At 38.8% G+C, this 13,955-nt stretch overlaps 1 protein-coding gene across 2 annotated transcripts; it reads right to left on the minus strand.

Moving 5' to 3' along the window:
• Positions 1-1,763: 1,763 nt before the first annotated feature.
• Positions 1,764-12,695, minus strand: pdp1 (pyruvate dehydrogenase phosphatase catalytic subunit 1). 2 transcript variants are annotated; one of them, XM_042490450.2, is made up of 9 exons: positions 12,537-12,695; positions 8,872-9,136; positions 8,332-8,499; positions 7,054-7,265; positions 6,661-6,742; positions 5,432-5,526; positions 5,177-5,345; positions 4,869-5,087; positions 1,764-3,951 (listed from the first exon to the last, which is right to left on the minus strand). In XM_042490450.2, exons 2-9 carry the CDS (start codon positions 9,121-9,123, stop codon positions 3,571-3,573), a joined length of 1,578 nt encoding a protein of 525 aa, XP_042346384.1. In that variant the 5' UTR covers positions 9,124-9,136; positions 12,537-12,695; the 3' UTR covers positions 1,764-3,570. The 2 variants fall into 2 exon arrangements, with proteins under 2 accessions (XP_042346384.1, XP_087940666.1); XM_088084540.1 differs by having other exon boundaries at positions 12,436-12,575.
• Between the last annotated feature and the right edge of the window lie 1,260 nt (positions 12,696-13,955).

Below are 13,955 nucleotides of genomic sequence, written 5' to 3' on the forward strand. Positions count from 1 at the left end.
AATAGAGTGATGAGAAATGCCATAGTATTAAAACCTGCAAAACTGGCCAAAAACACTGTGACATAGCATGTTGAAAAAATGGCCCAAAAAGTAAGGCTATAGTATGGCTAAAATGTCAAAAAAATGACATACTATTGCCTTGTTGGCCATTTTTTTGAAATGCTAAATTATGCTTAGTAATTTTTAAGTTTTTGTCTTTTTTGGACTTTGGACTTTTCCTCTTTTTATACTTATACGCACCTCTTCAAGCTATTCTATGCTGTTTTTAGCCACTTTTGGAGCAGTCAAAATTTGACTTTTTTCGAAATACTACACTATTGCCTTTTAGGCCATGTTTTTGACATACTAAATTAATTTCCACTTTGTATACTGTGACGGGTCTCTACTAGCTACAATAGGTCATTTTCAGCCATTTTCATGATGTGTCAAAATTTGATATTTTTCGACATACCATACTATGGCATTTTTTACCGTTTTTTCCAACATTTGCATAATATGTTGTTTTCAGCCATTTTTTGACATGTCAAAATTTTACATTTTTCACCATACTATACTATGCAGTTTTAGGCCATTTTTTCCCACATGCTCAATTATGAAGTTTTTGGCCTGTTTTTTGACATTGTATGCCATGACGCGACTCTACAAGCTATAATATGTCGTTTCCATCCATTTTTTCGGACATGTCAAAATTTAACATTTTTCGCCATACTATACTATCATAGCATACAATGTAAAAAAAATGACCATTCAAGGAATTTGTCTAAAATAAACAGCGCAATAGTCAGTACAAATAATACACATCATGATTACTATTATTAAGATATCAGAACCGAGATACTTTGTCTGTGTTGGTTTTAACTTTAACTTAACAAATTAAAAAAAACAGTAAGTAAGGGATCAAATGTGTGCCAACATCCCAAAAAATAAGATGAAGAAGTGGTTAAAGTGAAAGCATAAAATAAATTTGCCTTTCCAAGAAACAGTATTTTAATATTCAATATTTAGCTATTATAATTACTATATGAACATTTTATACATCATTTATAACAACATACAATGTATAATGATTCATTCAGTTAAGTTATAAAATACAGCTGTTACAGAAAATATCCAGTACTGACAGTATTTTTCCAGAGCTCTATCATAAAAGTTCAACCTCTGTTTAAGACTTTCTGATACTGCAGCATCATCTAGTGGCTGTTATCTGACTATTTCACGAAAATAACTTCATGGATCAAACAACTGTCTGTCAGTGGTAAAGGAAGTTAAAGTAGCAATACAACACTAATTAAAAAAACATGGATGGATGTATAAATGGATGTATTAGTGGATAGACAGAATCAGCTGTGCAAATCATCGTTTTTTTCCACACAAAATTTGACACAATTTGACATTTTGACTGCTATGGGCTTTTTGGCTATTTTTTTGACATGTTAAATTATGAAGTTTCTGGCCTCTTCTGACCTTAATTTCCACTTTGTATTCTGTGACAGGTCTCTACTAGCTACAATAGGTCATTTTTTTCCACACAAAATTTGACAAAATTTGACATTTCCACATTTGACAAACAGTAATATTGAACACTTAGTAGTACGACTGACTCACCAGCCGACGTCACAGTTGCAGCCCGAGATGCACTGACTGTCCAGGTGGTTGTAGGTCCGCAGAACATCCTGTTGTTCTCAGGGATGTGACAGCTTGTTCACCACCTCACCTGTATCAACTAAAATACATGACAACAACAAAAACTACAACTGTAAAAATTATGTGTATTTAGTGTTTTATTAAACCATTCCATATACAAAACTTATACCCACTTAAGTTACAATTTATACATAAAACTGTAGATAAAGATGTGTAACATACTGCAAAAGCTGAATAAATAATCCTTCATATTCAAACAGCTTCTTTTTACATTCTGCTCATTCATTTGGGCTTAAATACGCTTGAACACACAGCCACGACCCATCGTAAGTGTTAAACTGGAGAGTATCAGGACTGCTTCTGCTTTTACCATGACTGTCATGAGTAATTAAATTACAAACTTTTACAAACTTTTACTCAAACTGCTAATAACCTGTCAGAAATAAACAACATGAGGCAAAACAAACTTTTAACACGTCCCTTTTATACCCACAAAACGTGGAACAGAACTACAAACTTTCATTTTACTCACTTAACCCTGATAGTCACTGTTTCACCTAAAACTCAGTGTGCTGGAGTAAACATCAAATACTCACAGGATGAAGTGTAAATGCAGAACAAAACGTGTATGTCTGGACAGTACTAAGAGTTTTTCATAAAATGACTTCCACAAAGGTGTAAAAACAAACAGATGCAACAGTCCTGTGTCGTAACAAATGCAGGAGCAGCCTCGAAAGTGAGAAAGATTGTGCCTGGGATGCAAACATGAAAATCTGACAAACGGAGAAAGAGTGTTAAAATGTTAGAGTCCATATCAAAGACCCCCTTTATACCTGGCATTAAAGTGTGCCTGATTATGTTTACACCTGGTGTTAATATGCGTCTCCAGTGAGTGTCCACATTGAGATCCAATAGCATAAACAACCGACAAGACCCGCCCCCACTTGTCAATAACTATTATAAGAATTTAAAATGTTTTTTTTTAATTAAAATTATATAAGGTGCATGTCATGATATTGTCTGCATATTTAATAGCCAATATTGGCGTAATAATGAGACAAATTAAAAAATATATATATCTTTGCTCATTTTTAGTTTTCTTTGTTATCCTGTCAGTCAGGAAAATTTAGAAGGCATCAGCAACGTCAACAACAATGAAACAGGCTTACCTGATTTAAAAGGGGGACACCAAACGATAAAAAAAAGGGACACACACACGAAAAAAATCTCAAAAAAATTTGCAGGTGCCGCCCCGGCCTTAGCTACCGCCACACTTAAAATTCTACTGCTGTGAGAAACATCGTTGTTACATTGCGTTCCTGACGACCTCCACCAGAGGTGGTTTGGCCGATCGGATCAAAATCCGTCCTCAGTGCTTTTTGGGTGCATTTATACCTGTACTTGTTGGCAAACACTATCCATTTGCAATCCGATCATCCAAAATGCATTTTAGTGCGAGTTGTAAAGGGGGTCAGAGAGAGCAGGTCGACTCAGTGCCGCATCAACCACGGGCTCTTTACTTGTAAAGTCACAATCTTCACGCTCTTTGGAATCTCTTTAATTTCAGCCCCGGCGCTGAGTCTTTCAGCAGACGAAAAGGTTGAATCTTTTGGCACAAAAATCAGTTTGTAACAGCGCCTTTTCAGCCACGCAGAGAAGTGAGTATGAAAAGCTTGCCACCGGATATCGGCTGCATGTTATAGAAGAGACTCCGATCCAACGAAGATCTCTGGGACTTCAAGAGGAATTGGATCGTCCCTAGCGCTGCATACAAACATCAAAATTCATCACATAAAGTTAAAAGGACTCATTCCGACTGCTGGACAGATATTTTTTTTAATATGGCCTCTTTGTCCACAGAGGGTGCTTGTGCGTACATCGAAGGTTACACGGTTTCCGTGTAACAGTGGATGGCTTTTTTGCAGCTCAGGATTGCCCGTCCTGTCTCTGTGCTCCGATCACATGAGGGTTGAACTGAGAAATGATAATGGTGATGTCATCGCGGTACATGCGAGCCAGTTCCTCGGGCAGCGACAACATTTTTGACAGCCTCTCGTGGTCGACTGTGCCAAATTCATTATTGCCCACCGCGTGGCGCATCAAATGGGTCGCCGCATTCTGATCCTCAAAAGCAGAGGACACACGAGCCTTTCGCTCTTCGAGCAGCCCCTGCATCTGTCCCAGAGTGACTTTGTAGCCTCCGACTTTCAGGGGCTGACGCTGGTGCACCCCTGTTAAATACTCCCCCACAATACGAACTACTTCCTGTCTGTGGAGGGTCTCCCAGAGGCCATCAGAGCCAATCACCTGCAGGGAAAGACAGATTCCAACACATAAAATAAGTCAATCACATGCTGTCAAGCTGACGGTGACATCAGTAAATGAACTTCATTACAAAACACTTCAAATCAAAAATGAAAAATACCGTCACTGGAAACTTCGAAAAAATTCCTTCTTCACAAACTCAGCCTTTGTCTGCAAATGTCATAGAGCTCTTACTTCAAGCCGACATGAAAAATAAAAAAGTCAGCAATAAAACATGCAGCCATAATTATAAAAGGCTTGATAACTGCTCAAAAGAAAGACCTTTCTGTTTTACTGAATAAATGCATTGAACAAATCAATAAATGGATGTGCCAGAATTTTCTACAGCCAAGCACAGAAAAAAAATGAAATTTTTATATCTGGCCCCAAACAAGAACGATGAAAAGTCTGTGCTCACTTTGAATGCATGAATTTAAAACATAAAAAATCAAGCCAGAAATCTTGGTGTATTTATGGAGTCTGACCTAAATTTCAACAGCCACATAAAGGCAGTCATAAAATCAGGCAACTACCACCTGGAAAACAAAGCAGTGATTTAAGGATTTTCCGTTATATTGGAGAGAAGACAGACATCTTGGCAACTAACACCAACACAATCTAAACTGATAAATAGCACTACAGGGAAGAGTAAAATATGTGTTTTTGATTTTGGGTGAACTGTGCCTTTAATGTTTCACATCTAAAAGTAAGAGGCCAGATCCAGTAGAAGCTTCCTTGCCGTTGACCTCTGGCCGTCCATGCAGCTGCACAGGCTGCTGGAAGTTGATATTGCAGCTTCTACTTTGTGGTAATTTGTGGGAAAAGTTCAAACAAAACTTTATTCTGATTCTGACTAAAAACCTCCTTTTGGAAAGGATGTTGAGCATCACTGTATTTTGGACACAAATACAAACACTCACCATGAAGCGATCCTGTGGCCGCAGTTTGTGGTACGTGATCTCCGGCTCGGCGGTCAGGTAGGGGGGTGTGTGGTAGTTTGGAGGGATGAACTTGGTGTGCTCGTTTTCATGGAGCTGATCGGGTCCAGACTCCAACACACACTTCTGCAGTTCAATACTCCACTTGAACTTCACATCCCCAAACGCACGAAATGGCATGAGGAGGCCGAGCAACCGGTCCTGACGAAGAAAAAGACAGATAAAGAGGAAGAGGTTTTAAATTAATGCTGCAACAATTACCACACTGAGTAAATTTGTAGGTGTTTTACCTGTCGTATAACTGTCTTTCTCTCTGACGGAGGGTGTTCACTTCGTATCCGAGCCACCTCATCCTCATTCTGGGCGCTGTGGTCGTTAGAGAGTGTGAGACAGCTGAATGAACCATCTTCCTCCTGCACTCCCAACACCGCCCGCGCGTCTCCTGCATTGGCTATGTACCTTCAGGAACAGAGAGGAGAAGCAAGGCTGAGACATATCATTGTCACACTGGCAGGAACGCGTGTGCGTGTATGTTTCCTCCTTACAGGTCTGATCCATCGATGTGAGCAACGCAGGCCGTCGCTCCAGAAAAGGCAACTCTCAGAACCCAGTAGTGCAGGAAAGCATTTGGATCTCCAACCTGCAGAAAAACACAGTGAGCCTGCAGACAGGATGCGGTGCATGGTTTACATTACATGAAGAGGCAGTGTCACCCGACCTCTGTTTCGTAAAAGTTTAAATTTGGATGCTAGCTGTATTTTTTGCAGCTGCCACGGGGCAAATGTGATATTCAATATGCATCTTAGTGCGTGAGACAGCACTCAAGTCCTGCACTCAGAACAAATTTAATGACTCGCAACTTGACTCAGACATGAATATCAATTACCTGGCTCCTCTTCCAAACTACCCCCTCATACCCTCGCACTACCTACTTCAACTCTGTTTCTGCATTCATACGGAGGGTCCACCACCAAAGTGGGTTATGTGACCTTCCAACAGTGACTAAGTGACTATGTGCAAATGCCGAGTTTTGCCGAGAGACATGTAAGACGTTTAGCGAAAAAAATTACGTTTTATGCAACTCCCCTTACCAGGGTGCATAATCTTCAGTGGTGAAAAAGGTGACAAAGGTGGGAATCTTCTAGGGGTATGGAGATTTTTTAAAAAATGAATGAATAACAGGCGATCACGTGCTACCTGAAAATAGTCGATTTACAAATGTGGATTTTCGTTGAGACCAACGTAAAACTTCTGAGGTAAAATTCACCTAGAACACCTATCCAAAGCTTACCAACAGTAAATTGACAGCTGTTCTTGTTCCAGTTTTTAGTACATGTACATGCATGGGCTTAACTGAGAGCTTACACTCTTTAGGTTATCCTCAACTGCCTGAATCACTGTAGATGTTTAGTTATTTTAACTTAAACACACCGAAACAAAATGATTTTTTATGTTCGCCTAATATTTTCTTTTAAAAAAAGGCACTGCAGATGACTATAACTAGGAGGTATTAGTTGGAAAAAACATCAGGGTGTAACACAGTCCAAATTCAGAGAAGATAACAATATTACAAAAAAAATTTTTTTCACGTTTTCTCCAGAAACTTTTCAAAAAAAGAGTGTAAAACAATGTACTGAATGTGTGAATATGAGGGGAAAAAACAAAATAACATAGACATAAATGTTTTTTTAAACTGTTTAGTAACTTACTGTATTAAAAACACTTCTAGAAACTTCTAGAAGTTTTTTCACTTAAAACGGTAAATTATTCCTACCTGAGCCTCCAAGGAAATGTCATTGTCCAGCCTCTTGAAGGCATTCATCAGCGCCTCGCGGGTGTCTGGAACTTCGTCAGGGCTGAAAACAGAGAGAGAGCAGTATGTGTGAAGCAGACAGAGAGAAAGCTGCAGGCCAAGAGCAGATACCAGCAACAGCACTATTGGCAAAACAACAAACGGGCCAGTGCTGGTGCGGGCGTGTTGCTACAAGGTCAAGATGAAATAAGGATGTCCTGTTTGAAACGTTAGCAGAAGCCAAGAAACTTGACAGTAATATATAAGCTTTTTCAACAGTGTCCTGTTTTTATTTTCAAGTGCATAACATGCATATTTGCCACAGTTCTGTTGTGACTTCTTTGTGAATCCTCTGCTGTGGTTCCCAGTCCTCACCTGGTCAGATCTATTAACTCCTGCCAGTATGTTCGGAGGCTGTTGAAGTAGAGCGTCTGAGCCTCCCTGCTGAAGTAGTCGTTGGGGTGTTTGTGCCACTGCAGGATGGGACTGAGGGCTCTGCCGGACTCCACCGCGGCCTCCAGCTCACACAGTGTGTTGTGGGGAAGCAGAGACACAGCTATGTAGTAAAACAACCTTTCACTCAGCGCCTGGCAGAGAGAGGTGTCGGATAATTAATGCCAGAGTATGTAGAAATGATAATACAAATAAGGTTATCTTGTCATAAGTGAATGTGAAATGTGTCACTCTCGCATCTCCATTTTTTAAAGAATTAATTGCTCTTAAAACTGTAATACTGGACAAGGTTTAATAACTAAACGTGTGTAAAATTATATTGGAAAACTTGTAGAAGAGTAAATACATCTGATCCTGCAACCAGCCGGTTTATCGTGTTTACAAATTTAATGTGTTCCTGCCTCAGGCTCTTCTAAGCATACACATTACAAAACTGTAATGTTTGCCGACTAAACTGTATTCCCATGGTTGTTGTATTACCAGGGGACCTCGTGATTTTTAAATTACCCCCCGTGTCTGCGTTTGTGCTGCATATTTGTACAGGAGGAGCAAAATCTGTATTTTACTCAAATTTATGGACATTAAATCCCAGATATGGGGCACGCAGTCATTTGAAACACTACACAGCCATGCTAGCTATGATGTAAAGTGTTAACCTCCTTTTTTCCTATTTTAAATGTGGGTTAAACAAACAATCAGATCTGACACGCACTGTCATGTGTCATCCATTTCATCATCTCCAGATCTCTCTCTTCTGATGGATTTGAGTTTGCTCTTTCTTCACCCAGAAAGAGTCACATAGACAATAAGAAAAACTAAATACAACGACGTTCATTTGAAATAGAATTTTTACTTGACAAATAACAGATATGAAATATTTAGACAGAATCAGGATCACAGATGACCTTTGCCCCGCTAATACTAATCCTGTCTAAATAGTGATTGATTTACATGGTGCAATGTAACTAAGTACATTTACTCAGTACTTTAGTACAAATTTGAGGTACATGTACTTTATTTAAGTATGTCCTTTTCATGCCAATTTACACTTTTACTAGAGGGAAATGTTGCATTTTTTTCTTCACAATATATGTCTGCTTTAGTTACTTTACGTATTAAGATATTTGCATAAAGAAACAGCGTGAACAGCACATTTAAAACTGGGTTATCATGATAAGCAGAAAACAAACTCAACTTTACCTGAGCACAGGCACAGCCTGCATGACCATCAAACACACCCAGCAGCATTCCTCGCGTCTGCAGGCACGTGGCTGCACTTCGACGGTCTTCTATTGGAGCGTTGGCCGGCAGCTGGTTACTCTCAAAACCCATCACCGAAGACACGTTCTTCCCATCGAACTCTGGCACCTGAAACCACAATGTTTAAAATGTCGAGATAAAAAATTAAATGTGGAGATGCTCAGATGTGTTTTCTGTTTGTATTAGAGTTGCAATAATTATTCAATAAGCTCTCAACTACTAAATGAATCGCCAAAGTTTGATACTCAATATTATTTTAAGGGAAAAAGTAAAAACTCTCTGATTCCAGCTTTGTAAATTTGTTTAACTGAACATCTTTGGGTTGTAGACAAATCAAGACACTTGAGGATGTAATCTTGGACCTATTTTACCATTTTCTGACATTTTATAGACCAAACAACAGATTGATTAATCATCAACAGAAGCAAACTTAAAATAATCATATTCGCAGTGATAGTTTGCATGAACGATCCCACTCACCTTGAAGCTGTACTCGTTGGCTTTCAGAATCGAGTTGACCTGCGGGGGTGTGAGGATGTAACTGTGGAGCGCTGAGGTTGCCCGGTAACTTCTTAAGTGCTGGTGGCTCTGCCATACGTGAGAGGGCCGTCTCGAGGCAGGTCGGTGAGTGATGGGTCCTAAATGGGACTGGTGTTGTTGGCATGGTAACAGACTGGAGGCCAGGACCTTGGAACGGGGCAAACCCCTGAGCAGCTGAGACGTCACAGGCATGGCTGAAGGTGCGCTGCAGGCACAGACACAAACAGCATACCACAGATGTATTCAAACGTATTGAGGAGGCACACAGAGAGCCCAGAAAGCTACAACTGGATGTTCTTTTAATGAGAGGCGTTTATATACAGAGAACAGAGTGGTCCGACCACGCACCATTAAGCAAACATTGTGAAACACAAAGAGACTGTGTGGTTACCAGCTGACACTCGCAGTACACCAAAACACCAAATGCAAGTGAGGATTTAGTGTCTAAATAACATCAGCAACTAACCGAAATTAAATATTTGAATGTCAACTTCCTTTTTTTTTTTAACAGTCTAATCTTTAGTATTTTGATTTTTCACATATTATGCCCGTGAGCAATTCACGTGAAATCAGATCTGTTTGGAACAGGTTATTGATTAACTGTCTGTTGTACTGGAGAAAACTGCAGGAACTATAAGACCTGTAAACTAAACACATTTTTCTGCTTGATAGTTATTTAGCCTTGTCATCTCTAGAGTGTATTGCTCTTGCAATAAATGTTCTATATATACATTATAAGTTCGGACTGGGCAATTTATCTCTATTTTATCAGCATCATGACATCAGACAACATATCACCTTAGATTTTTGATATTGTGATATTGTATATATTGTCTTTTCCAGATTTTATTAGCTAACTGATGTAATTTTCTGAACTTACCAAACTATTCTAGCTGTTCTATTATTTGCCTTCACCCACTTATTCATTATATCAACATTACCGCTGATTATTTATCAAAAATCTCATTGTGTAAATATTTTATGAAAGCAGCAATAGACAAACACACAGACCCATTATGATAACAGTATCTAGGTATGTGGTCAAAAATATTGTGAAGAAGCAGACATGAACACATCACACTGATCCTGGCTCCCCGACGCTGGTTACCTGTTGCTTTTAGAATTGATTTTAAGATTTTACTGATTACTTACAAAGCCCTGAGAGGCCTTACTACAAGTTATATAACAGATCTGTTATTGCCTCATGTTCCTTCTTGCAACCTGAGTTCCAAGGTCTGGACTGATTCACAAAGGTGACAGAGCCTTTGCAGCGAGGGCAAAGCGACTTTGGATTGACTGAGAGGATCAGGCCTGCACACTCAGTCTCATTTTTTACATCTCATCACCCACTTAATTTCTAATTTTTTTTTTTTTTTTATCTGCTTTCATTATCGCTTGTTTTACTCTTTTATGTATATTCTGCTTTTATTTTTTAGCTTGTTTTATTGCTTTGTGTTTTATTCAGTAACTTTGTTGTTCTCCATATCACCCAGTCTTACCACTAGTGTTGCTGGAGTTTTGAAATTTTTCAACTTCTTTTACTTTTCCATGCCTCTTAAAAGAAGGTGAAGTGCCAGAAACACTCAATTTTGTTATTGAGCCTAACAGTAGAATAAACTTAATGTTATTTCAGGTCATCTAACTCTAAATGTAAGACTAAAGTAAAAAAGAAAAAAAAAAGATCCATGCTATAACATTTTGTGAATGTTCCTGACAGCAATGGAGAAAATATTTGAACAGTTTTAGCCAGTATAACTTGTTTCCTGCATTTTGGAAGGCTTTTGAAGTGAACACGCATTTTGTAGCAATTTACGTACAGTATACAGACCAACATTATACAAATGTGAGGCTGAATACCATTTTTTGGACTCCAATTTACAGCGAATATCTGAAGCTTTGGCCGGGGGGTGATGAGCGAAATATGACTCAGAAACTACTCAGCCAGACATTTCTCAATTTTTTGCTGTAATGGACAGCAATGCCCTGCAACAGCTTTGTGTCTGATGTGTTTTTATGCATGTTTGTAATTCCGAGGGCTTACCTTGAATAACGTCCTATCTATGCACTTTTTCTTATCATGGATAAATTATAGACATATATAAATGCTCTCTGAATAATAGGCTCCAAATCTGAGACAATGCCTGACAAAACACTGTGAGAACAGAAATCAAATATCCAAATCCCAAAGTTGAAAAGCAAACATCTACACAACAAATAAATATCCAAATAGGTCCAGCTCCAGTAAATACACACTCAGTTACAATATTTTGTAGTGAACATGTGCAATCTGATACAACAGTCCTGCGATAAATTCTACCTTCACCAAGGTTATGCGGTTCAGTTTTAGTTTAAACCTTTTCAAAGAGGTTTAGACTTATGAACATTGTGGTTCTGCTTACTAGTGTTGCATAATACTAACGTGTTTCTATTATTTTGTCCAACCCATTTATATCAGTGAGGGTAGGCTGAATGGAAAACACCTGTCTGCAATGAAGTTCAACAGCGCCAACATCAACGTCGTCCAAAATGACCATGTAGTTGAATCCACACAACTCTCTTACAGTTTTATCATAATTAATAAAGAAGACAGGGCATTTTATATATGAACAACATTAGTTAAAGCTAGGTGTGCCTAATATACTGCTACTGAGTCTATTTCTAAAGAAAAGGGAAATTCATCTTGGAAAATTAATCAGATTGACGTATTAATCTTGCATGCACACTCTAACATCCTGTTCAGTGTGGGTTTATGAAACCTGTTTTAGTGACTTTGTGAAATGTTACACGCAAACACAAGAGATTATAGATCTTTTTGCAAAAATGCAGCAGTTGGAGACAGAGCATGTATTTGTGTCTGTGTGGTTTGAGTTGCAAATGCCCTCCTCTCCAACTACAGGTCAGCAGGGGCTAAAATTAGCTTTGGCAAGAATCTCAGCCCTGACATTTGGATCTTGAGAAATGTTCTGTCTGGTCACGACCCACTGAACTAGATCTAGGCTGCGTGTCTGCATGTTACCTCCTCTCATTATATCATCTAAGTATATCTGCAGCTCCTCTGGCTCTGGAGAAAGATGCAGCAACCCAGGTAATGACAGCTCGTTTAAGCAGCTGCAAATCTACGCTGCTTAAACGTTTAAGTGAGAATGCCCTGGAATAAACTGGGCAGCCAAAAATCCCCCAAAGCAGTACTATGAGTCAGACAGACCACGAAGGGCCTGTCCAAGCTCGGAGCTCTGCAAGAAAGTTGCCATGTTTGTTGACATCACTAGCCTCCCCTAGCTAGCAGCAAAGCAGCTCTCCAAAATTGCTAGCTAACCTCAGAGCAGTTAGCCGATCTCACGACACAAAAGACGAGTCTCGGAGCTCAGTTATGCCACCAAACTGTCCCACGATAAAGACATTAACAGATAATGTTAACGTTAGCTCGGCAAAGGTCTGTCAAACAGGGTTAGAGCACCCAAATTCAAGCTAATGGTAGCTAGTGGAGTCCCGGGTTACACCCACCTTAAAACTGGATGCTAATGTCTGCTCACGTAAAACACGAAGGCTACAACAGAAGACGTAACTGTCGAAAAGTGTAAGTGCAGAAGCAAATTTAGACCCACCTTAACCGATGGACGTGAAGAAGTTATTAAAGTTCATGACTTAACGCCGACCCCTCCGGTCTGTATCATTCTGCAGCGCCGCACCGCAGAGCCAACGCTGATTGGCTGAGCGCTGACAACCGCGCTGACGTCACGCCGATTCCTCACGCACGACAGGAGTCTTTCAAAACCATCACCTGTGTCTCTCCCCTGTCCTGTCCGTCCTCAGCTGCACCATAATGACACGCAGGAAACCCTAAAAATAATCCAAAGAAAATAAATTAATAAATAAAGTGAGAACAGGGGCCTTTTAAAATCTATCACTCCTCTATCTCCCTCCTCTCCTGTCACTGGTCAGCTGCACAGTAATAAAAGGCAAAAAGCCCTAAAAATAATCTTAAATAAATATAAATAAATAGATAAATAAATAAATACATTTTTAAAAAGAGCCTTTTTATAATCATTCCTCTATCTCCCTCCTTTGCTGTCACTCTTCAGCTGCATTATAATAAAGGACAAAAAGCCCTAAGATAATCTTAAATAAGTATAGGGAGGATACTTGTCATTGTTGAATTGTCATTAGTAGTGTGTGTGTGTTTTCCATTTTGCCTTGGATTTTTATATATTTTTTACATTATGACCAATGTTTACTTGCAAGGACCCAAGGGAAAGTAGTTGCTTCCCTGGTAGTGACTAATGGGGATCTAAATAAATAAATCATTTCAATAATTTTAAAAAGAGCCTTTAAAAAAAAACCCAACATATTCATATATATCATTCCATCTCCTTCCTTCGCTGTCACTCTTCAGCTGCACTACAAAAATTCACAAAAAGCCCTAAAAGTAATCTTAATAAAATAAACAAATAATAATAAATCTTTTAAAATTAAACACCCCTCTACCCCGCCTCTTTCCTGACACTCTTCAGCTGCTTTATAATAAAATGCAAAAAGCCCTAAAAAAAATCCTTAATAAATAAATCATTTTAAAATCTATTACCCCTCTATCCCCCCTCTAAAAAATATCTTAATAAATTAATCAAATAATATTGGCCTTTTAAAATCACAGAGCATGTTTGTGCCCTTTCCAGTTCTGTTTCAAAAAAGGCCAAAGAAATTCACTTTAAAACCTTATATAACATTTAGCTGTGTGTAACACAATAACATCCACATTTACAGACACAGATGTTAAACACACCTTTTATGAATCTGAGCCAGAAACTTATGTAACTGCCCCTCCTCATTTGTGTTTTGGATATATACAGAAGTTTGTTTCTAACAAGCCTGGGTTGGGTTAATTTCACATGCATAAAGCGGGATTCTTAAACTCTTACCCACAATTAGAATGATGTAAAAAAAAAAAAAGAGGTAAAAATAAATATATAAAATAAATATTCAACATTTTTCTTCTGGGTCTCAGGCAGGGAAACTATAAAAGAAAA

This window comes from Plectropomus leopardus, chromosome 11, assembly GCF_026936395.1.
Source record: "Plectropomus leopardus strain MGB_pleo_1.0 chromosome 11, ASM2693639v1, whole genome shotgun sequence".
Lineage (NCBI taxonomy): Eukaryota > Metazoa > Chordata > Actinopteri > Perciformes > Serranidae > Plectropomus > Plectropomus leopardus.